Genomic DNA, 27,996 nt, shown 5'->3' on the forward strand with positions numbered 1-27,996 from the left:
CGACCTCTGCGGCCACAGAGGGCTTACCTTTAGTGGGGTATATTTCAAGGAGCTTCGCGCTGTTGTGTTGTCTGTCGTAGTAGCCAAGGTGTTTCAGACCAGAGGTTTGAGGGTGTTTTTCGCAGTGGAAAGAGTTTTAGTCCGACTACCTGCAGCAACAGTGTTCTTGTCATCTTTCCTTCAAACAAAATCAAAGTAATAGGAATATTTTCAGCCGCTAAGGTAAGCGTTTTCATGTAGCTTGCTGCTTCATGACGTGAATAATAAAGTAATTTTACGATTACTAAAATGAGTCAGCTGATGTGACCGTTGTATTTCAAGTCATTAATGTTGTGATAACAAAAGTAACGTTGAAACAAGTTGCTTGTTTTTGGAGTAATTCATTCGTAGTTAGCTGCATTACTGGTTACTGGAAAAAAATAATATCATTAGTGTAACGCGTTACTGCCCAGCACTGATCGCCACCCCCAATCATACCTGCAGAATGCTTGCAAGTGGCATGCAAGAAAAAAACATGGCACGCAGTATGTAACTGGTATACAAATGATCATTTGGAGCAGTCAGCATGGTCTCAATTGATTTCTGCCCTCTGGTTTGTTTGACTTTGTTTGAGATTCCTGCCCTTTGAAAGCTGGATTTAACTAACCAAGATCTTAATGTGATTAGGGTCATGGATCAGTCTACTTTCACCAGACCTGCATTGTGGTCTTGTCAGGACCGAATCCAAACCAACTACAGAAACCAACCTCTTTCAAAGATTGGAAGAGTCCTTTCTTCCTCTTACAGAAGCAATTCCTTAACTAAAGGCTGTGTTCTATCCCCTCTCAGACTTCCTATCTTATCTTAAGGAATCCCAAGTTTAATTGTGAATTAAATTCCTCAATCTGCACTAAAAAACAAAACAAAAACCGAAGTGCATTTGTGATCTGTATGACCACTGGCAGACATGTGTTGACATCTGGTAGCCAGTTGTGTACACTAATGACGACCAGAAATAAAAAAAGCTGACGCCAAACAGTCCTAAACTGAAACTGACTGAATTTGCAAGCACTTGAATTTGATTTGTTTTCAATTTCCAAACTCTGTTCATTAAAACAAGCCAGTTCTTGGGCCATTTGTTGTAGCCGCACAGGGTGGAAGTCAACAAAACAAATGCACTTGATGCATTACATGAAGGTTTCAGATTGAACTGGATCGCTGTGTAGTAAGCAAAGAAAAGTGTTGGGTTTCTATATTCGTCTATTCAGACGAGTTGAGACTGTTTATTACTGCTCTGTACTGTGGTTGTGTGGAAAGGATGATGCTACGTGTGTGTATGTATTTTGATACTTGACTCGTCTCAGCATCCCACAATCCTGTATCATGCTCAATTGATTAGCAGATTAAAATGAGCCATTTGCATCGATTGGCCACATGGATGCTATCAAATGTATCCTACTGCACTGCTTCTCTAAGTGTGATGATTTTTAAAAGCAGATATGGATGGAGGCGGTCAACGGCCAATATTGTGTGCTGATATTTGGGCCTTTATTTTTGACCGCTTTGAAGACACGTATTATATTTCCTTTTTGGTTTCTTTGAAGTTACAATCCTATGTAGGCGTAGATATTTTTTAAAGATTTCATTTTTATTTTTAGATTAGAAATGTGCCCATTATACCCAATCAGAATACAGGGATATGGAAGAACTGGGTTATATGTTCCACATATACAACAAAAAGATGGGAAGAGGCTCATACCTGGTTTATTTAACTTTCTGCGACTTGCACTGTAACCAACCTTCTGTCTGCACCAGGCTGGTTATACTTAAGTCCATCAGTCCATCCAGGATTTTGCAGAAGGTTTTTGGGATTGTTGCGGCCTGAAATACCTCATTTATGGCAGCCTCTCTAAAAAAAATTGCAATTCAAGTTGCGGAAATTGCAAAAATAGTTGCAATGCTGTCTCAGATTTGGAGCTTATTATTATGAGCATTCATTGTTTCCCACAGAATTAGAATCTATTTGTGATCGTCAAATTTTCTTAAAAATTGCGGTGATTGGACGAAATTGGAAGGTTGCGCAGAATTCACAGGGATTGGCTGAATTAGCATTAACTGTTGTGTGGCACAGTGGTTAGCATTGTCGCCTCACAGCAAGAGGGTTCCAGGTTCAAACTCCAGGGAGGGGTAGCCTCTCTGTGTGGAGTTCTCCCCATGTCAGCGTGGGTTTTCTTCGGTAACTCCGGCTTCCTCCCACAGTCCAAAGACATGCAGGTTAACTGGTGACTCTAAATTTTCCATAGGTGTGATAGTGAGCGTGAATGGTCTAGGGTGTACCCTGCCTCTCACCCAGTGTCAGCTGGGATAGGCTCCAGCCCTCCCATGACCCCCGACAGGATAAGCGGTTCCAGAAAATGAATGAATGTTGCGAATCCAACATTGCAACATCCTGGAGGGACTATCATATGGCTTTTTCGTTGGCATTGTTAGCCACGCTGAGTGAAACCACGTTGATTTGCATTACTAGTTTAAATGTGCCAAGTTTTGCAGAGTCATGCCCAAGATGGGCCATCTCAGAAGTCGGCTAAAAGCTTGTCAGACCACCTTGAAGTGGGTGGTGGTGACATCAGATGGGCTTTGTCATTATTTAGAGACGATTCAGCGACATGTTTAAATAGCCTCTGCTGCTATGGCAAGACTTAGCTTCAACTTCATAAGTTTCAACTGCCGAGCAAAATCGTAACAACAGCCGGAAAATCCATGATGATAAGTAACTCTCTACCAACAACCGTTGCACAGTACAGTGGTAAACGGCGCTAAAAAGGGTGTGCTTTTAAATGTCATTGACTCAAGACAAGCGCATCATTAGTTAAAGACATACCTTCAAGCGGGTAGCCCTGTTGTATGGAGATGCAAATCTGTGCCGCGCTGGGCTGACGCGCCAAGTCATACTGAGTCAAGGCAAGTTTATATAGGAAAGGGATGTATGTACCTTAGGCTGAGGACTGCAAACAAGTGTTTATACAAATACAAATCTTTTTCATTGAGAAAAATCTGCAAAATTTTTCAAGGCATCGGTGTTTAATGGCATCTTAACATAAACAAGGATTTAGATCAGAAATCTTCTGATACTCGACAGATGTTGATACTCAACTCCTCTGACAAATTTCTGCTGGCACTCAAGAATCATTAAGGGGTGATAACCAGCTCTACTTGAGGATCAGTGCCTTTAATCACTGTACGTCTTTAATCTATTTTTCTTCCTCTCAAACCATACCACGTATTTCATCATCTTACTCCGTCGCCCTCGTCCTGCTCTCCTTGCATGTCAGATCTAACAGTGGAGAGCAGAGCTGAGCGTATCAACTGCCTCACTGCCCACTAAGGCTGTGGTTGTGTATGTGTGTGTGTGTGTGTGTGTGTGTGTGAGACGCGTTCTGCTTTAATGAGCTATTGTTTGGCAGAGTCGCCACTCGAGGGGAGTCTGTCGCTCAGCTGACCCCTGACCCCGCCATGCTGCACAAAACTTGATTAACCACGCCTCATCAGGGCTGTGTTTGTGTTCATCTCTTCCCTCGTGTCTCTGCTCGTCCTTATACCCCAAATATAAACCTTATGAGAATTTTGTAATTAGCAGCTAATGTGTCCAGACTTGGTGTCCATCTCAGCATCTATACATGCTTTTACATCGTATGGCAGTACAATCATTGCTTGCTGTACATCTCTCTCCCTCCTCATGATTGTTTTGCCTGTGCGATCTAACTGTCAGGGTAATTTCACACACACTCAGGGAGTGATTCTGGACCCCCCGCCACGACCTGTCTACATCCATCCTTCCCTCCCTCTGTCCCAGCCAATCCCCTGCTTCTGCTTTCCCCCCAGTTTCTCAGAACCACCTCCTCCTCCATTTTCAGACTGTAAGACCCCGCAAAATATTATTTTCTTCCAGTGGGATGTGATTATTTTACCTTTAAACATTCTCCACCTCCTAATGTCATAGTCTTCACTGTAGTGCAGCAATCTGCTGTATCAGCTTTTGTGACATTGTGCAGAGCAATTACTTAATGGAGAGTGTGGCTGTGCTTTCTTTAGCAGCTTCAGCTGTTTGTGCCGAAGCAACACAAAGTGCCATGACTTTCTACCAGTTTTTTTGGCTAAAACCCAACAATATTGTCCGTCCATTGTCAATGCATCATTGACAGGAGGCAGAAGTTGTAACTGCACCAATTCGCTGCAGAGAAGAATGAAACTTATTTTTGTGCATCACTGGAGTCCTGCTTTTTATCTTACTATATAATGACGAAAACTCTGTCTGTGTGTGTCTGTGTGTGTGTCTGTTCCACGTTTTTCTCCTCACTGACTTCATCAAATTTCAATCCATGTGAAATTTGGCACAGTGGTAGAGGGTCATGGGAGGATGCGAATGAAGCAATATTACATCAAATGGCCAAAGGGGGGCGCTATAGCAACCGATTGAAATTGCAAACTTTGAATGGGCATATCTCATGCCCCGTATGTCGTAGAGACATGAAACTTTGCACAGAGATGCCTCTCCTCATGAGGAACACATTTGCCTCAAGAACCCATAACTTCCGCTTATATAGATTTTCCGCCATTTTGAATTTTTTGAAAAACACTTCAAATGGATCTCTTCCTAGGAAGTTTGAGCGATCTGCATGAAACTGGGTGAACATAATCTAGGGACCAATATCTAAAGTTCCCTCTTGGCAAAAGTTGGAAAACTTACTAAAACTGAGCTTCTATAAGGCAATGAATATTGCGGAGGGCGTGGCTCATCACATAAAGGTGTATAACATCTCAAGGGTTTCACCCATCACCACGCAACTTTGTAGGCATATGACCACACATAATCTGAGGGGACCCCTCCATTATTGACCCCATCAAATAAAATGGGGGCGCTAGAGAGCTCATTTCTTATCTAGGCCTAACAGCCATATGGATTTTTACTAAACTTGGTAGATATGTAGAACAGGACGCCTCAAGGTGACTGGAGAAATTAAACTCTAATTGGCAACTGGGTGGCGCTATAACAACAGAAAAATGCTTCAAAATGGCTAAAATGCGACCGATTGCTGGGCCAAATGTTTTGGGGTTTTTTTTTCCTAATTTTTGGTATGACTAAGTCATGGTATGGTATGCTGTACTCAGTGGGTATGGACTAGTACCAGAGATATTGGATGAAGGGAGATACCCCACCATAGGGTTATCCAGTGTTAAGAAAACAGTTAGTCTTCCTGTCTCCTAAGTGGGCGTGGTTAGCTCTCCCTCCAATCAGAGCCTGTTGTCCCTCAACCCCCCCCCCCCCCCCCCGCTGATGTCACTGCATTAGGAAGTGAGCTGAGTGGGGTATCTCGCTTTATCCAATATCTCTGCTAGTACTACTTTACTTCCCAATCCTGCTGAGTCCTCAGAAAGAGGGAGGAGATGGTGAAGTTGAAGATATTGAGATTGTTTTCATTAGGATTTAGTTTTTAGTATTGTAGTTTGGGTGCTGATATACCTGACATACCTGCTTTTAGCAGCATTTTCGCTTACATATGTTGTGTATCCTCAGTGCATCCCGCATTCTTTCAGAGGACTGGCTGTGTGCATAGTGAGAATTTAATATTTCCTGTTTGCAAAATACAGTATCGCCAATCAGTGGTGGAAGTAGCTTACCAGGATGGGTCAGCAGCACACTCCGCAACGGTGGAAAGCTTTGAATAAAAACTACTACAACCTATCGCTCTTGGAAATGATCATGAGCATAGTTTATTGTTGATTCTCATTCCCAGACGTCAAATACTGATGCTTTGGGTTGGTGGTTCGGTCCGACTACCAACCAAAAGCGTCAATATTTGTTAACCTACAAATGAGACTCAATAATCAACTATCTCCCTCCAGAGTTACATACAGCACCATACATTTTAAAAAATAATGAGAAATTATTTGTTTATCACTATAATTTTTACTTGCAGCTCTAGCAAAATCAGAGTTTGGGCCAAACTTGCTTCAACACAAAGTGTGTATAGTCTTTTTAGTACAAGATTCCCTCTTGTGTTCCTATCTTTCCACAGCAGCTGTGCAAGGAAACACTGACTGGGGAAACAAAAAGAGGGATGTTGTACTAAAAAGAATATCACTTTGGAAGATTTGGAAGCTTATCTAACTCAGACTGCTGGAGCCTCAAGTTAACCTTGGCCAGACTTGGTTTTAAAGTTCAATACGGAGAGGAGGAATGATAATAGTGATGGATGTACACATGTATACATGACCTTAGGAAAGACAAGCGCAAATTCGTAATAACTGCGACCATATACTTGAATGCATCCATGTGCTGCCCCTTTTTTTCATTTTAGCACAAACAGTTACTCAGCAAAACCTTGGGCAAACTCTGTGAATCCATTTTGAAGTCATGCACCCTTTTTGCGAAGAGCCACTCACATTGCCACACCCTTTTTTAGCCAATTGGCATCTACACACGCACACACCTTCAAACACGCCCTTGACCTCCATGCCAAATTTCAGCCTCCTAAAACTGTAGCTATCATAGGGTGGGGAAATTTTTGTGGACCGACCGACTGACTGAGCAAGCTATAGAGCCTCTGGTTGCAGCTAAAAAAATTTATTTAGTTGTTGTTAACTCCGTGGAGGAGAAACTAAACTCTTGAAAGCTGAATCTGAGACCACAATCGCTTTATTTTTTGTGGGGCTCATTTTCTATTATGAACTTATCATTATTCTTTGCCAGGTGTTTTCTTTGCATTTCCATCGGTGAAGTATAGATCCGGTTCACACACCCAAACCACAACATCCACTCTCTCTCCATCTTACTCTGTCTTTCTCTGTTATACAGGACAGGACAAGGTCACACTCTGCTCCACCCTTTACAGTACTACAGTAACACGACACTCCACACAAACACACACACATACACACATACAGGTACGTGCACAGGGTTCAGCTTACCTCTCCTTCCACAAAGCCTCGTGGGAAGAGTGACATCATCCCCTCTCTTTCTTCACAGCTGTCAATCAACGTAGACAATGAGGTCATAGGGTTAAACCCCTCCCGCTAGGAGCAGCCTCTACGACTGTGTTGAAAAGAGGGCCTGCCTAAGTACAATATCACATAACACACACTGAGAGCAGTTTATACTTAAAGTGTGTATTCAAAATGGCTGGAAACTTTCTGTAGCCTCTACCATGAGTGACTTGGAATGAGTGCAACAGTAGTAAATTTTAAACAGAGAGCGTGTGAGTGAAGGAGGAACATGATACTCTTGTTAAACAGTAGCTGTTACAACTTTGAAGGAATCTCATACTGTACATCTGAAAAAAAAAAGTCTGGGAGAGACAGTTTTCTTGGTTTTCTTGCAACTTTAAGCTGACGTTGGCGGATTTACGGTAAAAAAAAAAAAAAAAAGTAGATTGTCCTCAAAGTGACCTCCCACTGAAAATACTTTCTTCTCTGCAAACTGAGTGAGAATAACATCAAAGAGCAGAAACAATGTGCTGTACAGTACAGGGATATTTTTACAGTATAAATTCATGGAAAGCGTCCTCGGGGAAAGATCTTACTTTTTGTGGAGTAGAAAGTTCCACTGGAGCTTAATCTGCCGTCTTTGCGTCACGAATCAGGGCAGAAGTTTACTTTTTGGCTGCAGACCACAGCAGCTGATGAGTCATAAAAGCATCATCATCAAATTGGATTTTCAGAATAAATTAGATCTTGAGGCTGATATCTGTTCATCTGGCAACGTTGCTGCTAGAATCCCACTCTTAAAGTGATACTTGACCCCCAAATGAACATTTGTATTAGGCATGAGTACTTGAGTTCTCAATTCAGATGTCAGTATTCGTCGAATGTATAGAACAATCACACTTTTTTTTCTTCTTAGTAAAAGAAAAACGTATCTGCACGGATTCATCCATCTTTCCAAACATGATACATCTGTGCAGCTGCAGATAACATTCAACTTTTACAGTCGGACATCACTTGATCTAACGTTACAGGCAGAATGGCGAAGGACAACTTCAAAGATACAAGCAGCAATGTATTCACACATATAAAGTCAAACAATTTAGTACTGTACGATAATATGTTCATTAATGAACTGGAACTTATAAAAATTAGGTGTAAAATCATCATCATAAAGACATCATCAGTGTCTCGATATGTGTCGCCAAATAAATATACGTGCAAGCCATGTAACGTTAAACTTGGGTAAAAAGTTAGGCTAACCAAACCCTCCCTCACATTTTTGCTTGGTTGTTCATTTTGGACCCTATTCTCACATTTGATTTTTGATTTTTTGCAAGTACTTGAGTATTCAAATATGGAAATTACTTAAAATGCCCATCCCTAATTCATATATCAATATCTCACCCTGGGTCACGTGGAATTTGTGAAGAAAACTTCTTTTTTTTTTTCACATTCCTCACGTGAGTGAAGAATCCTGAAACAGAGAAATTGGTCTTAGGTGACCATGTTTAACAACAGCAATCTGTATCAAAACATTAGTCTACAAACTCTTACACAACCCGTGCAGTATCATCCAAGTCTCATTCATCCAGCTCAGTGCCTCCCAAACAGAGAGCCCTTTCAGAAGAGGAACTAAACTTAAAGTGAATTTATCTATGCTCTCTATCAAGCCAGACTGCATTGACATAACAGTATCTTTACTTCACTTAAGGGCCGTTTCATAGTCGACGCAAAGGCACACCGATGCAAATGCATTGGGACGCATCGAGACGCATTGACCGCCATGATGCGTGCTTGCTTCTCAAAATGTGTTTTTGATATGCAGCGCAGCGACGCGTGTAATACCATGCATTGCCAGCAGGAGTAATAATGCAAGCGACGTACTTGAAATTAACCACTTTTTGTTATTCACAGAAGAAGCAGGTATGAAATATGGCGGGTGAGGAGGAAAAACTTTGCGAACTCGTATGGGCACACCCCCATTTATATGACAGTTCTAGTTTCCTGCACTCTAATAAAATAGCAGTAGAAAATGCTTGAAAGAGATAGCAATGGCAATGGGAAAGAGCATCGAAACAGTAAAAAAAGATTGGAAGAACGTGAGGGACAAATTTGGACGTGCACACAAGAAGTGGAAGAAGTCAACCAGTCTCTGCTGCAATTCAGAGGACGAACGAACCACCTTCTAGGCCTATCCTTACGTTTTGCCTGATGTTTTTGCTGCCGCCGATTCAAAAGTAGCATCAGAATGCCTTCAGTAGCCATTTTGATCTGACTATCAAATATGAATATCACCCGGACTGTACCGGTGACTCTGCTACCCCCTATTGCGTGAGCGATGTATTGCATTTCAAGTGTTGCCCGCGTCACTTGCGTTTAATGTGTTGCCTATGAAAGGAAGTGCGTTGCTCGCGTCGCTTCCTCGCATTGCGTGTGTCGACCATGAAATGGCCCTAACACTGGAACTGCAAGTGCCTTTCCCAAATCACCCTCTCCCTACTTACATTCACTCTGTTTCTGCATTCAAGCGGAGGGTCCGCCACAATGAGTGCTGTCCCAAACCAACTAGTGAGGAGTGGAAGTGGGTTATAAAACCCTCCAACAGCAAGCCTGCATCAATGTCGACTTACTGTCCATGTGCAGCGCCGTATTGTGTTCATTATGGAAGATGCCCAGTACAAATAAAAACATAAACTGCTCAAGCTAAGTTAGACATTTAATATTGCCATACAGACGTTAACATCTTAAAGATTACATTGTATTTAGGACAACATAGACCCTTCTCTGTTCCATCTTGCATCTGCACTGCCATTGATTATTTGAATGTACTGATATTGACTTCTGTGTTCAGTTTACTTCCTGTCCTATAATCTGCTGTTATCTTGGTTTTTTTTTCAGTGATCTAAACGGAAACAACCTGACCGTCATCACCAAGGCAGACTTCTCTGGTCTCAAACACCTCAGAGTCCTGTAAGTCACTGCCACATTCACTCCTTCAACTACATCAAAGTTCATTTGTCATTCAGCAAAGTTTCCTTTTACACATTACTGTTGTCCAGAATATCTTTAAATAAGTGCAACATTTTTAATTCAGTAGCCAATTCTTTGCTGTTGTTCTTCCAGTTACATTTCTGTAGAATAAAGATGCCTGACCTTCTCTCCCAGCTGTCAGGCTCTTTGTTGGCGGGGCAACAGCTTTTATGTATTCAGCTGAGATTCTTTCCCACATTTCTTTGCTTCCTACGAGTCTTAGGTCTCGTAGGAATGTGGGAATCATGGCTGTGGTGCCACCGAATGCCAGAGGGAACAGAATGATGCTTTAGTGACACATGAGCCACCCAGAGGTGCTTGTTTGGTGTCAGTGTCAGTCAAATTTACAACAGGGAGGGGTTTATCTGCGACCTTTTGACCTGGAAACACAGTGCCCTCTGGGAGAGGCTGCACTGATGGTTTCCTGTGTTTACCTGAAGACTGGGACTGTGTTGAGTGTCAGTGATGGACATGAGGTGTTAAAAAGATGACATGCCAGGAACTAATGACATCTCCGGAGGCCTGCTCAGAACAGATTAGCAGCCTGCTGGGAGCCCGGGGCTCGCTGCTGTCAGGAGGGGATTGAGTGTTACACCAGTGGTTTATTATGTGGGAGTCTGTGGAGTGTATTTATCAAGTGTACAGATCCCAGCAGCAACAGTGGGAGAAATAATGTGTGTTGGTGCTTTGGTTTTTCAATATGATTAATGAAAAGGTGAAGGATGTTACATTTTGTCTTTTGACTTATGCAGAGCCTCAGTTTCTTTATGCAATGTCAAAGTAAGTTTACAAAATGGCAGATTGATGCCACCATCTTGCCATTATTAGTTTAATTAACTTATTGCACCGATGTTTGTTGTAATACATCCTGATATTTTACCAAGGATACAAATTATGTGCTTGAATAATGTTGAGAAAAATAAAGATATGAGGACATGTTGTTGTAAGAGTAAATCTCTGAATTGATAGTGATACATTTCAGATCCCATTTATGCTTTAATGTTGCAGTGTTTTTTATTATTTTTTTGTCTTTTGTTTTATTGCAGTCATCTGATGGAGAACCAGATCGGTAACGTTGAGAGAGGAGCTTTTGATGAACTGAAGGAGCTGGAGAGACTGTGAGAGCACACACTGACACATTCACAAATACGTATAGTATGAAGGTGACTCTCACTAAATTAACTGTAACATTTACGCTGCAAGTTTTTTAATTCAGAGTTCTTTTTTGTCCATCCAGCCGCCTCAACAAGAACCGTCTGAGAGAACTTCCAGAGCTCCTGTTTCAGAAGAACGAAGGCCTGTCTCGACTGTGAGTCTCCAAAAGCTCTGCATACTTTCTGTCCTTTACTTCCCTCTATTCTAAATCTAACTTCTGAACCCTATACTCTAGGGGTGAAACATTACAGAGAAGTCAAGGTTCGGTGCGAGTACGGTACAGCAGAAAAAAAATCCAAAAGCATATGGATATGTTTCTTTTCATTTATTTTAAACAAACAGTGGTGCAGATGTCAAAGAGACTAAATTGTTTTGTGGGGAACTGAGAGTATTTTGTTCATTCTGCTTGTGTATTACATTGTATGAACACTGAACAACAGCTTTTCAAAAATAAGTAAAATAATTAAAAGTAAAACATTGGGAGGAGTGTTTCAGTTCGTTCCACCTTGGCTATATTAAAATATTCAAATCACCCAAACGTGGTGTGCAGTGTTGTGCTGACCTCAAAGTTTCCGGTCGGGTCAGGGTTAGGATTACTTGTGCTTTTGAACTTTGGTTCTGATTACACAAGAACATGACCCTCGTACCGTGATGGTTCAGCACGAATACACAAACTCTACTATACTTTTTACTTGTCGTATGCCAGGAAAAATGTTGGCGTACTTTTCTGCAAACCACGGATAAGTTACATTTGTATGCTTTAATGTAACAGATAGGTTGAAACTTTGTGTTTCAAGAATGCTGAGGTTAAGATGTGGTTAGGTTAAGGCACAAAAACCACTTGGTTTTGGTTAGGAAAAGATCATGTTTTGGCTTAAAATACCTGGTTTTGCTGGCACAACCCCTTCTGGCAATGTATAGGTCAAACACCCTCTTTTTGTAGCTCCATTCACAGTTAAAAAACAGCAGCTGGTTGCTACAAAACACCCACGTTTGGTGTCTAAAAAGACACAGAAAACACAGCAATTGTCTCAAACAGTGGTCTGCAGCTTGGCAAGCGTTTGCCCAGGTGTCACACTACCTACTATCCCCTCCACCTCCTGATGACAAAGTCAGCTCATGTACTATGTCACTCAGAAAGGCTGATATGATAAAGTATGAAACATGCAAATATAACATGGTGTTTGCAGAAACATACAATGCCAAGATTTTGTTCTGGGGACTGGGCTGCCCTGCTTTTTTTGTGCAAACTGCAGCCAGTATTTGTTATTAGATTTAGTGATGAGTCTTATGTATGTGTTAGCTGTGTGAGTGGATTGGATGAGGGTATTTTTATTTAGGGATAATGGCTAGTTATCATGGATAAAAGCTAACAGCTAGCAGCTAACATAGCGGACACAGCACCCTGAACTGACAATGTATAGATTTTCATTGGTATCGTTCCTTTCATGGATTGTTTCCATTGTTTTACCTCAGGTATTTATGTATCACTTAAGGTGGGAGGTGGTATACCAGTTTCAGTACTGGAAAAGAAATTCAACTGGACAGAGAATCTCACCTTTATTTTAATTATTTTCAAAGGTTTCAATTCTAGCAATAAAACTGTTGTTCAACCAAAAATAACCCTTCTGTTTTCATACCTTTAACGGTCATTGCGACTGATATTAATTCACCTTTTGTCAAGACCCGCCCTCCTTGGTTACTGTTGCTGGGTTCGACAAAACTAGTCTCGCAGGGGTTCATTCCCATAGGAAACAATGGAAAACACCGGGAGATTTAACTTTCTCATAATTCGAATTGATCATTCTGTCCAAAACGCGGTGTCAGGGATAGAGAACAAATGTGGCCACAGTTGAGTGAACGGGCATTACATGACATTTCCGAAAACTGGTGAAATTGTTGTTTTATCCCGATGCCTGACAGTAGCCATGGCCACTAACGTGAGCTGTCCCCCCCTCGTTGCTAGCTCTCTCACTCGACTTTAACGTTATATTGAGAGTGTTTACAAGTTTAACACCACAGTAATAGTTAGCTGATGTTATATAAATAGCAATGTTGTCCTCTACAAATGTTAACGTTGCCAGCAAGTTAACGTTTAATACGAGCCGGGCCTGTGAGGCCTACCCAACAGGTTAGCAAAGCAAGTTAACAACAGGCTGTAGCTAGCGTAACATTGTTGGATCACATCACCTCTTATAACATTAAAAAGATATATAAAAACTACACCGGGAATACGTTCTGGATATCTCGATTCACTGTTGCAGACACCCCAAGCGCACCTTTTAACCATGTTAAAATAATATAAGTCACTGATTTATCCGCGTTTGCCAGCTAGACAGCTCTGCGTTTCACCATGACGCCATTAACAACGAGCCTGGGAAAACACAGTCTGGGGCGATGTTTGGCGAACCCCAGTACGTTAGCAACTGTTGCTATGGGGAGGAGCACTCTGGTTGGTGGGTGAGCAGACCAATCAGAAGGCCAACAAAGGGTGAATTCTGTAATAGCGTGAAACCGCAATATTTTCTGAGGCCGTTACCGTACCATGAAAATTTCGTACCGTTGCCATCCTAGTATAAAATCAAGCTAAATTTGATTTGATTTATCCTACAACCAAAACCCACCTAATTTAGTAATTTTAGCTCCCTAAACCCAAAACCCCTACCTACACTCTGAATTGGCACTCCTGACGCAATACAATAATCCCACACCCTGCAGTGTACAAAGTGTATAAACACTGGCGTTAAACCATAATACATTTAGGTTGCATATTAGCTAATATACAGATATTGTGAATTACTGGTATTTGTTTGGTTTGAAGTAATAAACTGTCACACATACAAAAGGCAGACAGAGACTTTTTCTGCTGCTTCAGGCTGCGTGCTTTGCCAGTTTTCACATCAAAAATTGACCCATTTTTCTCACCTAGAAAACACTGCAAATAGTCTCCCTTCGGACAGCAGAAGCACCACAAATCACTTCCCACAGTCCCACAGGAGCAGTAGGCACAGTCGAGCTTTAATTTGACAACTATGCACACACACACACACACACACACAGAGCTTTTTTTCTCTGTTTAATAACTGAAAGCTTGGACGCAGTTGGTTACTATGCGGCTAAATGTGTCACACACACTCTGCTCTGAAGTCTTTGTTACAAATGTGTGTTTGTAGTGTAGGATGGGGAATGTATCTGCTACTGCCTGGAGACGCCTGGAGACGCACATACAAACACTGCTGGAGAAAAAAAAAAGAAAAGCAAACTCAACGGAGCTCTCTAATTAACTTTTCTCAGTGATTGATCCATTTATGACAGCGATGTGTTTTTGTACCTGTGCGTGTGAATGATTGTGTGTGTGATGGATTTAGCGGCTGACAGAGAAAATGTGCAGATACAAAGAGACACTCTTACTTTTCCTCTGAGCGCAGAGGGAGAGGAAGTAAAGTGGATAACAGCCATGAAAAATACAACTAATTACAGAAAGGAGGTGGGGATGAACAAGTGGGTGCGTGTGTGTGTGTGTGTGTGTGTGTAAATGTGAGTGTGTATGAAGGAGGGAGGCAAACAGAAACTATTTGAGTGACAAAGGGGAGAAGAAAGTGTGTGTGTCAGTCTGTTTGTGGATGTGTGTGTGTGTCTGTCCTGATTATTTGCTGTTTGCCTTTTTGGCAATTTCACACTCTGCCTCCCATCAGGGAATGCCGAGATGGACTTGGCATGTTCGATCAATCAGCACACACACACGCGCGCTTTCACATTCAGATAAAGCAGCACACACAGTGCAGAGCCATTAGCACTTTCTCCAGCAGGAGTGATTTCTTTTCCTCCTGCTGTGTTGATGGACTCTATAAAGCCTGATGTCCCTCCGAATCACAACACACACACACACACAGACACACACACACTGAGCTACTTTTTGTTTGTGTGCATTTTTGTCTCTTTGTCCAAATTACCTTCCCTACATCAGTTACTCTTCGTCTACATTCTTCTCTCCACCACCCTCAACACCTCCCTCGGATTCTTTCTTTTGTTTGTCTTTGATAGTCGGTCTTGTGGTTTTGGTTTTTATAGAGTTTTTTAAAAGAACACACTTTCACCCAGATTGTATGTACTCACTAGAGTGCAGCTCAGGCCGAATATTTCTGCCTGAACCCCACCCGAGTCCAGGAGAGGAGTAACCAAGCCTGACCCGAACTCAACAGGCGTTCTGTTTTTATGTCCGAACTGACCCCAGCCCAATGCAGTTAAAGGGAAACTGGTATTTTTTAACTGGAACCTTTTTTTCCCCATGTTTTCATGTCAAATACACATTTTTTAAACACAGTTAAACCCACTAAAATCAATGGACTCCTTTCCCACGGCCAGTAGACCAGAGCTGTGTACACGGCTCCACAGCGGACAAGCATGCCTTTCTGTGTTTCTACGTCTGGCTGGGAAACAGGATAGTAAACAGAAGAAAGCAACATGGAGGCAAGTGAAAATTTTACGGTGGTTACTTCTTTTTATATATCTCTTACTTGTTAAGTCTCTCTTTCAAACTTGGTGCAGATTAATTGGGGCTGATGTTTGAGCACTGCTTGGGCAGAGACAACTGGTATTTTGTGGTGGCGCGTCATTGCATCTCGCCCATAAAGGGACTATAATTTGTGCCTTCACCTGGATGCAGAGTTGACTGTGCATCTTTAGCAACATTATGAAAAGTAACGCGACAGAGAAATAGAATATTTTCTTTTACCTTATGCTGATCTGTTTGTTGGCGTGTGTAACTGAGTCACCCTCAAGGACAAATCTCGTTCTGAAATCTCACAGAATTTTCCACATTGTCGAAATCGGCTTAATACTCAACCATAACATTGAAAATCTTTTAGCGACACTAAGCTACGCTTCCTGGACCCCAACACAACAAACATTTCCTGGCAGTCCATTCTCCATTTCTCACTAATGTTTCCATTGTTATTTTCACTGCAACAAGTCACATCTCGCGAGAAGTCAGAACGAGACTTGTTCTTGAGCAAGATACACAGACAGGAAAAATGTTTTTATTTCTCTGTAGGGTCTTTTCCGTAATGTTGTCAGACACTTTAAATAACAATTTAACACTTTCAGAGGCGTAAATTGACGGTGCACAATTGCACGTTGGAATTACATTGCACCCTGTGTCCATGCTATGGCTGCAGCTCTCTCTCTCAATACTGGACCAATTCAAAAAATTGTTTCCATTAGTCACTTCGACACAAAAACGTGGGAAAATAAGGTCCAGGTTGAGTTTCCCTTTTATGTACGCTGAAGCACGGAGTTTGTGTTACCCTATCATGCATCTGTTGTTTCCATGTGTCGCAGTCATGCATTGTCACATAAATAACAAACCCCTGCAGTGACCAAGAGATAGTCCAACACGGACAGTAGATCAAACCTTTTTATTTATTTTTACACTATATTTAGTGTAAATGACTTGAAGCACCACGTCAACCTGAACATCACATGTAAATATTTGTATGAACCCAGCCTGTCGAGTCCTGTCAGGTATCTACACTCTGGTCTTCACATATTTAACCATCAATTCACTGTTGCCGCAGGGGTCTGTGTAATGGGAATTTCATCATCCGCTCATGTCTCTAGAGTTACGTGTGGACCCTCATATATATGTACACACGCCTGATTTCATGTTAAAATGTATCATACATTCCTAAGTCTCTTCCTCTCGGTGCAGGTTATCATATCAACACCTGTATGATGTTAGGAAGCTCCCTGTGTTTTCTTTTGTCTGTCAGGTTAATCAACATAATCACAGCTTTCTCCTAAGCCTCTACTTTACGTCCTGTCAGCTTCTCATATGCACTTTCTTGTCTCTACACCTCTGTGTTGTAGCTTCAGCTCCTTCCTTCTCTTGATTTTGTGGACTCTCATTTCTCTCTCTCTCTTTCTCTCTGCAGTCTTTTGTTGGCTCTGTGTGGCTGTGTGAAGGGCTCGCTCCACACCCAGTAACAGCCCTTTGTGTGTTTTGATGATACCCAGAGGCTGCCTGAATGTGTGTGTGTGTGTGTACCAGGGTGCCCCCTCCCAGCACCTCTCGTTACCCCAGGGGAACCCAAGAATTATGGGAGTGTAGTTAGATGTCTCTCACACACACACACACACTCACCTTGACCTGGAGGTGAACTGTGGTTAGCCAGTGGAAAAGGAGCTTCGGCAGGTGTGCTTTTGACCGTGGATAGATGGGATCTGTTCCCTCAGACAAATAACAAGTGATACTTCCTGTCAACCCTGGCTTTATAAGGAATAATTAAAACATTAAATCCATAAATATAAACAATGATATCCATATAAATATCAAAATAAAGCTGGACCAAAGCCCTGATCATACGTACATGTCGATGCTAACAAGAAAAGTTGACACAAATCTGAGTAGAGAGTTCACATTAGGATTGTGCAGCTTTTGTGGCCTCTAAATCTGCACAAATAAGACAAAAAGAAACTGTTCACTTGTGAAAGCACCCACAAAGGGTGAAATGCACCTCTAGCTGCGCTGCCAAGCAAATAGCATCTTGAAGCTCCTGTGCTATTAGCACTTTTACAATTATGTAATATGCATACATTTGGCAAAATTAGCCCCCTTGTATGCAAATGAGCCTCATTCCTAAAGCAGTCGAATTCACAAAGATCAGTGCTAATAGCCACATGCAGTTACAGTGAAATCATTAGCGTCTTCAGAGAGTTGGTGGTAACTGAAGAGCACTGACAGACTGGGCTATTAAATCGCAAATACTGTTTCTTTTTATCATATTTAAATTCTTTGCTGAAAGTCGGTCAGGAGCTGTAGCTCGCTGTCTGACTTGATCAGTTTTGTTTTTCTCTCTGCAGTTGTTCTGCCTACTGTGTTGTTGGTGCAAACATTTATACTTTGTGGCATAGATAATTGCAACCAGACCAAAAAAAGGACAAAATGCACTACATTGCAAAACTTAATGGGCATGTTTGTGCTGTAATATTATAGTGCAATATCTTTAGTTACTCGGACCTTGAGTCAGGGCAGATAGCGGTTGCAAGTGATGTGCTTTTCACGGTTTTATCAGCGGCCGTTGTCTGTTCTTTGTAAGTTTGCCCCTGAATGTGATCATGTTCAAGGTTGGCCTGGATCAAAGGTGCAATGTGGGGTTTTTGATTTGTGCTGCTATGGAGCAATGCTTTTATGAGCAGGTTGCCGGCGACATCTGTGGCCTGAGGCATTTGGTTTTCGGGTAATGTCCTGTCCGTCTGTACCATTCTCGTGACCCAATATTTCAAGAATGCCTTGAGGGAATTTTTCTCAACTTTGGCACAAATATCCACTTGGAATCAAGGATTAACTGATTGGATTCTGACGGTCAAAGGTCCAGGTCACTGTAACGTCATATCTCATTCTTGTAAACATGATATCTCCGGAGCGCATGTGGGGAATGTTATTACATTAGGCACAAACTTCCACTTTGACTCAACAATTAAAGGGATAGTGCACCCAAAAATGAAAATTCAGCCATTATCTACTCACCCATATGCCGACGGAGGCCCTGGTGAAGTTTTAGAGTCCTCACATCCCTTGCGGAGATCGACGGGGGGAGCGGCTAGCACACCTAATGGCTGACGGCGCCCCAGACTAACGTCCAAGAACACAAAATTGAAACCACAAAATATTTCCATACTGCTCATCCGTAGTGATCCAAGTGTCCTGAAGCCCCGACATAACAAAAACAACTTTTTATGTCGGGGCTTCAGGACATTTGGATCACTACGGATGAGCATGTTGGAGATATTTTGTCAAAAGTCAACTTTAACATGACATTGTAATGTTCTGCTTTTCTGGCTGTTATTCAGCACTATAACTCAGGAACAGAAGGGGAGACTTTGAGTTGTACAATGAACTGGTGAAAACTAATCCTGGGTGCCCATCTTGAAACTGTGGTGATTGTGTAGACCTTCTGTGCTCCCGGGTTGAAGATATATGTGAAGCATCCACACTTTAAAATTTGTAGCTTCTTTGCAGCAACACCCATATTTAGAGCATTGTCTATTGTCATGGCTGTATATGAGTCTAGTCAGACATGGATGTAAGCTGCAACCCAACTGGTTGGCAGAGACATACAACCCCAAGGCGGTATTTCTAGTTTCTGTATCCCATGCAAACGCATGAACATGTGGGTGTTGTTAGACACCAGAAATGTGCCAGAAAAAAAAGAAGCCTGCCAGCTAGCAAACATGGATGTACTTCAGAAAATGCAGGTTTGAAAAAAAAAAGATCATTCAACAAATGTTTTATGTGGTTGAAAATGTATTCAACATGTTTGTTAGGCTAAATTCGGTGGGTAACTGTGCAACTGACTGCTGCCTCTTTGTATACACTTGTTCAAAAAGTTTGCGCTGGTGTTTTCACATCAGCATTGTTCGCCACCCTTCTTTGAGTTTCAGAAAATTGCACCCTGTGGGCTTGGAAGATGTAAAATGTGACATGTTTATTTCATTAACAGAGCTGCCCTGGTTGGTTTTATTAGCATTTTAAAGTGGATTCTGCTAATGACATGTTAGTGAAATCAAGATGTCCGTTATCCACAGAAACCTCTCAAACCAGTCTTGCATTATATTCCATGCACTATGGAAGGGATGGGTATGATGTTTTGACAATGTGTTAAATGTGCGACCCACCGAAGGGAGATTTAAAAAGCAGCTGATAGCAGTTAGCAGCTAACTCAAAGAGGAAGAACAGCAGCTGAAAATGTCCGCAAACTGGGAAAACAATAAAGTCCGGGAGCTCTTTACCATCTGAGGATGAGATCAATCACCATATAACATGGATAGTAAATGACTGTTGTTGTTAAAGCCCTGACAACACATATGTTGTATGTTACATTAGAGGCTGATGCTATTGTGTTACATGTCATGCCCGTCAGGCCTCTTTTTCCTCTGCAATGCTGGTATGCTGTCTAAAATCACACAGCAGAACAGCATGATGTCGCCATTGTTTGCTTCTGTGTAAAAATGCAAAGGAGGCATAAAGAAGTGACTTTGTAGCGGCCCTACAGCGTAATCTCCATGTTGAAAGGTCTTATGAATGTCTTGCAGGAGAGACTGTCTGAATGTTTATTCCATCATCCCCGGTCTTAAACAATAAATCGCCCCCTGCTCTCTTTGACAGCTGAGTGAAGCGGTTTGGATCAGGCTTTTGCTTGTTTATAATCTGACAAAATATTGTATCATCTGCAGTAGTTCTGATAGAATATACCCCAGCCCTCACAGTACACTTGACAATTATGGTAATGAATATATATATATGTTAAAAAATATGAACACATACAAGTAAGACAGTTGTGTTTGAGTAAAATATGTCCAACGCAAAAAGATGTATGCATGATATTACAATACAGAAGGAAATTAAAAACCTGTGCGCATGATTTAATGTGTGTCTTTTCGAGTGTGTCCTTACGGTTACAGTAACTTTCCCCTCAGACACTTGGAGAGTTTCTCTCATTAGGCAGCAAGGCAGAGCTGTCCTCATTAGCGCAGTTGATTGGCATCTGAGTGCGACTAATTAGCGGTGTGAAGCTAACAGAGGCGGTGATAGCAGCTGCCGGGCTGCGGCTATGTTAGAGGCTAACCGGAATGTGACCTCGACGTTTACCCGACTAATTTACTGAGCCAGAGGCAGAGCACGCTTGAGTAATATGTCTGTATGTAAGTGTGTGTGCGTGTGTGTGTGTGTGTGTGTGTGTGTGTGTGTGTGTGTGTGAGATAATTGCTTGTATTTGCATTTGTACAGTATAATTGACTGTTTTTGTGTGTGTGTCTGTGCCCTTGCATTTACACATGTGATAATTACACAGATTTGCATCTATACAGCAGCCATGTGTGTTGTGTTTTTGTGTCACTGAGTGACAAAATTATTTATAGGTGTCTACACTGTGAAAGAGAGAGACAGTGTGTGTCTGCACACGCATTAATTAATTTTGTGTTTTCCTATGTGATAATTTTGCATTCATGCAGTTTTTGTAAGCGTCTACGGTTTGTCACTGTGTTGCGAGATAATTGGATGTACGCGGATATTTACAAGCTATGTGTCTGCCTACATTGTCTTTCCAGTGTTTGTGTGCACCCTCTCTGCACAAAACTTTAATACATACTTTAAATTTGAAGCACAAGCACTAATTTGAATGTTAATTAGTTCATTTAATAAAAACAAAGCCACCACAGGTACTATTCTATTCTTAGAGTGAATCAATATATTTTTTAAATAAGGTTAAAATAGCATATTGTTCTCATAAAAATGAAAATCTGAGTAGAGGAAAAGTTCACTAGCCACAAGGCTAATTTATACAATGTAAAAAGTCTAGAGGCTTGTGCTAATAACGTTAGCATGTTTGTTGTTGCTGTCGCAATTATATGACATCACACAATACACGCTAGATGACGCCTCCGCTCTGACGTCGTTGCCACAGCAACCTGTCAGATTGGTCAGTAATGTGGCCCAGTCTGAACAGAGCCAAATCCGATTTGGACACTTGCTAAAAACAGTGTGGGCAGTCCGCCCTAAAAATCGGATTTGAGAAGGAATCAGATTTGAATCAGATTCGCCTGCAGTCTGAACGCAGCCAAAGTTACACAATAACACAAACTAACTAGCTGATCAAGGCAGCAGTAGACCAGCAGCTCCTGTGTTCAGCAAGGTAAATTAACTGTTTTTGTCAGTTGAGTCTGGCTTTGAAGAGAGCATCAAAAAGTTTTTCTTTACTGTAAATACAGCTTCTCATCAGAAATGGCTGTCTGTTTGGGAAGCACTGAGCATACAAATGAGACTTGGATTATACTGCTCAAGTTGTGTGAGAGTTTGTAAATGGATGTTTTGATGCAGTTTTGCTGTTAAATGCCGACCCCCATGACTTCAATTCATCAGAATTTTCTCCGTATGTGGATTCTTTGTTTTCTGTTGGGGCATGCAAGATGAATAAAGTTTTCCTCACGGATTCAGTGTAACATGGGGTGAGTCACCATTATACAAATGGTCATTTGGGGGTGAAGTATTCCTGTAAGTTAAACTTTGAAAATATATTTTTTTTGTGGGTTTTTTATGATTTCTTGTAAAACTCCTAAGAGTGCTTCCAATGATATAACTTGACATAAAAGACGTACATGGTGCTTTGGATGAACAGTGTCCAGCCGACAGAAGATATGCCTGTGTGTGTCCAGTCCATTTGCACATGCATGCATTTCTATATTTACATTATCTACAGGGCTCAAATCCGTCATCACAGAACACACAGCAGCAGGATTTTCCCAGAATTTTAGTTTTCTTAAAGCTGGGACTGTGGGACGCTTCCCACTGTGTGCGGTAACAACTTTACGCTGGATAACAGGATCTGTGGCGAGGACAGACACCATCACTCCCTTTACAAAAACCTGCTCAGCTGTTTTTCTTTAGTCCAGAGTGTGTGTCCGTCTGCATGTGTGTGTTTGTGGGAGGTCAGGCCAGGAACAGTGATTTCTCCTGTCATGTCTGTCCAAAGTAAAGTCGACACAGGGAGAGCAGAGGGGAAAGCATGATGGGAAAATAACACACACGACTGTTCAAACAGCCAATCACTAATCTTAGATTGACACTAAGATAAATATTAGTGAGAGACAGCGGGGCAATCACAGTCAACTCTCACAGCTCTGTCTACATTGTTTCATTTTCATGCTCTCTCTCTATTCTCCCCTCTTTCTCTTTTTCTTTTCCGTCATCACCTTTCTCTCACCTTTCTCTCTTATCTGTCTGTGGGGGTTTTCAATTAAGCATTCTGCTCCCCTGTGGATGGAGAGATAGACGAAGGGAAAAGAAATAAAGTAGGGAAGGAGAGAGGCGAGTGATGGAGGAGAGCAGTGAGGGCAGAGAAAGGGAATTAGAAAAAGATGGAGCCAAGGCCGGTGTCTTGATTGAGGGCAAGAACGACGAAGCTGAGAAGAAGAGGGATTAGACAGAGGTGAAAGAAAAGGAGGGAGTGGAGCAAAGAGAGAGTGAAGAATGGGTGTAATGAAGTAAAGCGAAACTGGAAGCAGAGATGGAGGTGACAAGAAGAACAAGAAACATGGCTTCTCTCCATGAAAGAAGAGGCTGGCATAAAAGAAGGGTTCACACTGGAAAAGAAATATAGGAAGGATAGAAAAGACATGAAGTGACGATGAAGATGAGGATAGAAAGGGATAAAAAGAAAGAGGGAGTTAAGGGGAGAAAAGGGGAAATACAAAAGAAGTAAAGGATAGGAGGGGAAGAAATTAAAGGGAAGGAGGAATATATAAAAGAACATCTTATTTTTTTCATTTTAAATAAACAGACACTGTTGGCAAAAGTTTCTTTATAAGAAACATTATCACACGCACCATATAGCAATTGTCTTTGCTTTCATCCTTAAATTTCGGTCTTTAAAAGATAAAGACTTACAGTGTAGTCTATTGTGTTGTTCAACCTCCTGCAACCCTGCGTTCTTCATATGAGGACATCACATTTTGGTTTCCCTGCACCTTACACTTCATTCTGCGTAACTTAGACCTGTTGTCCTCGTCAGTGGACACTTTTATTCGCCATCTAGTGGTAGTAAGACCACAATACACTAATCCATGTAAAAACAAGATGGCAGCCATCTCTGCCAAATCATTCTACAGCCAATTCTGACACAAAAATAGACATGGTGCAAAACCTGATCAAATTTCATAGTTGAAACTATTTTGTTTATGCTTATTAATGTTTTTAGCTTCATATGGGAACAAATTTGACCAATTTTAGCACCATGTACACAATGCTACACAACGTGGCGAACACCAGGCTGCTAACATTACATTACCTTCATAGCACCATTTCCAAGAAAATAATAAAGTACTAGGTCCAGTACATGTAACAGCAACACATACTACTCATAATATAATTATAAACCAAGTCACTTACTTATCCAACAGCAGCAAGGCAACATCCGTGTCTGCCCTCAGCCCAATTTCTTCCTTCAGGGCTCTCCACCGAGGAAAAGCGACGCCAATACAAATCCTTGTTTGCCTTCTCCGTCGGTCACTTTCCTTCTTTGCTAATAGACCTTCAGCCGAACGTCCAGGCTTTTTCTTTGTGGTAGGATCCACTTCTGAACCGTGTTTCGGCCGCTTCTCCGCCATGTTGCTTTCTCTTTCTACCTGCGCTCTACCTCTTGCTATGACACTCTCCACTCTTCCTCCCCCTCCCTTCTTGTTGTGAGGAAGCATTTCCTGTGCGCCAGCGCGGGAATGTCGCCGGTCGACACGCAAACTAAAAATGATATATATTGAAAAATACCGCGAGATGTTAGAGGAGCCAATTGGCTTAATCAGCATTGTGTCATCTCCTCTAGTAGTGGCTTGGGTGAAACGGACGTTTACGGACCTGTAGAAGTTACGCACTATAGCTTTAATCAGGGACATTGGGACTTTATTATTGTATTAGCGCAGCATTTCATTCTTAGCTTGAGTATGGAGCACAGGAAAGTCATTGAGAGTTACAAAATGAACAAATCAGCCATGTTCAGACATTGAAATTAACAGTTTTGAACAGTTTTAGATTAAACAGTGACCCTTAACCCACAGAGTTACAAAGAATTCAATAAATGCATTGGTTTTAATTTTAGTTTTGCACAGCAAAGTTCAGGCATTGAAATAAACAGTTTTGTTCTCACCTGTGACTATTGAAAATAAACCCATTGTCCCCATATGAGGACATCATTTAAAAAAAAAGACTAATTGACAATGCCTAGTTTTATTTTTAATACTTATCAAGTCCTACTAATCCTCAGCTGGGAGGTTAAAACTGAAACTGTCGGTCTTCTTGCATCACATGTAAATGGTTTAAGAACTTGATTCATTTTTCTTTTCTTTTCTTTTCTTTTCTTTTCTTTTCTTTTCTTTTCTTTTCTGACCCAAAATAGCTGAACTCTGTGCGAATGAAGCTTATCTGTTGTAATGTTTCCTTGAAGTGACGTGCAGTGTGGCTGTGTGTGTCGTGCAGCTTGTTGTTGTTCATCTGCCTCCTCTCAAAACTTTATTTTCTACATCAGGTGTGTTTCATCATCACTGCCTGAGGGTTGTGTTGTATTTTATAGTGCATTTTATTGCCAGAAATTCAAATTACTGTGTGTGATGAGTTTTCAGGGTGATGGAAAATTCAGACTTGGTGCAGAAACTTTCTTATATTGTAAAGTTAGATTTTGTTTTTCATCTTTTAAGTCATAGTCCTTGTGGTTACTAGTACTTTGCAAGTGTATTTTTCTTGTTATATCATCAGGTTGTAAAATGCAAATATAAACAAAAAAGCAAATTTAAGTTTGAAAAGTAATAAGTGAATATATAAAAATGTGAAAGGAAAAAGTATAATGTGATAAGTTAACAAAAAAAATGGAATAAATGAGTGTTGAGTGCTTTAAAGGATTTAGGGGCATTTATTGACAGAAATGGTACGTTATATTCGTAACTGATTTGAAAATAAGAATCCTTGTGTTTTTGCTTCCTTAGAATAAGCCGTTTATATCCATGTACAGAGCGGGTCGTCTTCCACAAAGTCCGCCATGTTGTTTCTACAATAGCCCAGAACGGACAAACAAACCTCTGGCTTTAGATAGCATCATTTGCAATTTTGCGTCGGCCACTGTTGCTCTCCTACACGCTTGGCACATGGGAGAAGTTTTAAGTCCTCCAACATCACTGCTAGATGCCACTAAACCCTACATACTGGACCTTTAAAGCATTACAGTAACAAGCTAACTGTCTACCAGCGTTCGTATGAAGTCACTTTTTATCTTTGTGAACTTTTATTTGGAAAAAGCAATCTGAAACTGAAGCCTGAGAAAAAGCAAAAGAGGTAGAGAAGATATTTACAGGATTTACTTCCCGCACTGCCTGAGTTTGGCTTGTTACCATGGTTACAGCCTCCTTCATGCCATCAGGTCATGAACCCTTCAGTTCAGTGGGTGTGGGTCATGTGCATGTACCCCGTGTATTCGTGCTTGTGTCCACTCATAGGAACATGTGTGTTTGTCACGCATATCCCTTGGATGTTGTGTGACGCTAATATCAAGCATGTGTGTGTGTGGTGTGTTTGCGTGTTCATGCTTAGTGTGTGTGTGTTTGCGTGCCTTCCTGCTGTGTTTTGTCTGTGTGAGCTCGCTGCCTGCAGCTCTGTGGTTCACACAAAGACAGAAGGGAAATGAGAAAAAATGAATGTTTGTGGGCTTCAGAAGTAAAACAAGAAGACTTTCACTCACCCCACCCTTCTGTTTTCCTTTTGTTAATGGCCTCTGCTGTTCTTTAAACTTTTAAACTTTTATCCTTAAATTCACACTTAAGTAGTTTTCAAACTAGAAAATTAACTTTGTCTAAAAGATTCATGCACAAAAAACATGTTTTTATAGCTGCGCCACTCCATCAAACAAAAATATTCTTGAGGTTTTGTGTATAGTTTTTTCATATTTGGTGTCTTATGGAAACTTTGGAACAGCCAATATAATTTATAATGAACCTCTGTGGGTTTGAACAATGCCGGGTCACACAAAATGAGTTTGTAATAATCACATTTTCATATGAATACAAGCATGTGCATCTGTTTTGCTACTCTGCTGGGCAAACAAAAACACACACTGGGTAGTATTGTGGGTCCACATTGTTCTGAAATTACACAATCGCTGCATATGATTGGAACTGAGAGAGTAATCGGCTGTTTCATTGTCTGGTGTTCAAAGCTGTCTGGAACCAGCTCGCTCAGTTTTGTGTTACATCATCATACTCAGAGCAGGAGAACAAACACTTAATAAAATATTAGTATGTTTCTCTGGAGTACTACCTGGCCAAAAGTGAGAGGACATCCCAATATTACATCCATATGTGATCATTGACCAAATTATGTACTATCTTTCCCCCAGATTTTGGAACCTGTGTGCCCCCTTTTTCTTTTATCCTCAAGAACATTGGTGAAATCCACAGCTGGTGCTGGGTGATAAGGCCCGGCTCACAGTCAGCATTCCTGTTCATCCTCTTTTGTTTTGTTTTTTTCACCAAATCAATCATTTATTTGTCACATGGAATCATACAAGTTACAACTCCAGTGAAATGTGATCCCGTCAGCTCCTTCAACATGTTCATTGTAGTTAAGTCCTTTTTTTTTTTTGGCCTCTTTTTACATTGTAGGCTGCTGCTTTAAAATCGTCTATGTCTCCAGACTGGCTGCAGTGTATGCAAATGGTTCTGGTAATCCATGGTTTCTGGTTGTGGAATGATTTAACTGTAGTTTTGGGCACAGTTGTTTCTTAAGTTTTACAAATTAAGTCCACCACAGACTGTGAATCAATTGATTGAGTCATCGGTGACATCGATGGTGGTGTCCTGTAGCGTGCTCCAGACTCTGACTGGCCCCGTGTCTTGCATCACTGGGAGCATGTCTTAGTGTGTTTACGTATCTTGACATTAACAAGACAGCTGCATGGTTGCAAAAGTTTCTTTATAAGCAATAATGTCACACGCAATAAATAGGACTGCGCTGCTCTGCAATCGCCTCTAAGCGGTGCATAGTAGTGATGTGAGTGCTTATTCCCCTTGTGGTGTAGGGTGAGCAGGAACCAGACTTAAGCCCTTTTAAACAGGAATTGTGCAAATTTGCAGGAAAGCCCAATCAGTCTTCTTTCAGCATTGGCAGTATAAAAACAAAATCAGGGAATGCAGCAAAATGCCGCCTACCTACTTTTGTTTATACAGAATGCGCCTTTTTCGGGGCAATGGGGGGCGTGAGCAAGTAACAAAACGTGTAGCTCAGCGTGTGACGTAAACAGTGACGTGGGAGGGAAG

General features: G+C 41.3%; 1 protein-coding gene across 1 annotated transcript in view; it reads left to right on the forward strand.

Moving 5' to 3' along the window:
- The window catches only part of slit1b (slit homolog 1b (Drosophila)), a 110,619-nt gene that overhangs the window by 11,959 nt on the left and 70,664 nt on the right, over positions 1 to 27,996 (forward strand). The window contains exons 2-4 of the mRNA XM_050045353.1: positions 9,862 to 9,933; positions 11,040 to 11,111; positions 11,231 to 11,302. Of these exons, the coding sequence (XP_049901310.1) occupies positions 9,862 to 9,933; positions 11,040 to 11,111; positions 11,231 to 11,302 (216 nt within the window). The remainder of the gene's footprint in view (positions 1 to 9,861; positions 9,934 to 11,039; positions 11,112 to 11,230; positions 11,303 to 27,996) is intronic.

The sequence above is a fragment of the Epinephelus moara genome, chromosome 5, assembly GCF_006386435.1.
Source record: "Epinephelus moara isolate mb chromosome 5, YSFRI_EMoa_1.0, whole genome shotgun sequence".
In the NCBI taxonomy this organism is placed as follows: Eukaryota; Metazoa; Chordata; class Actinopteri; order Perciformes; family Serranidae; genus Epinephelus; species Epinephelus moara.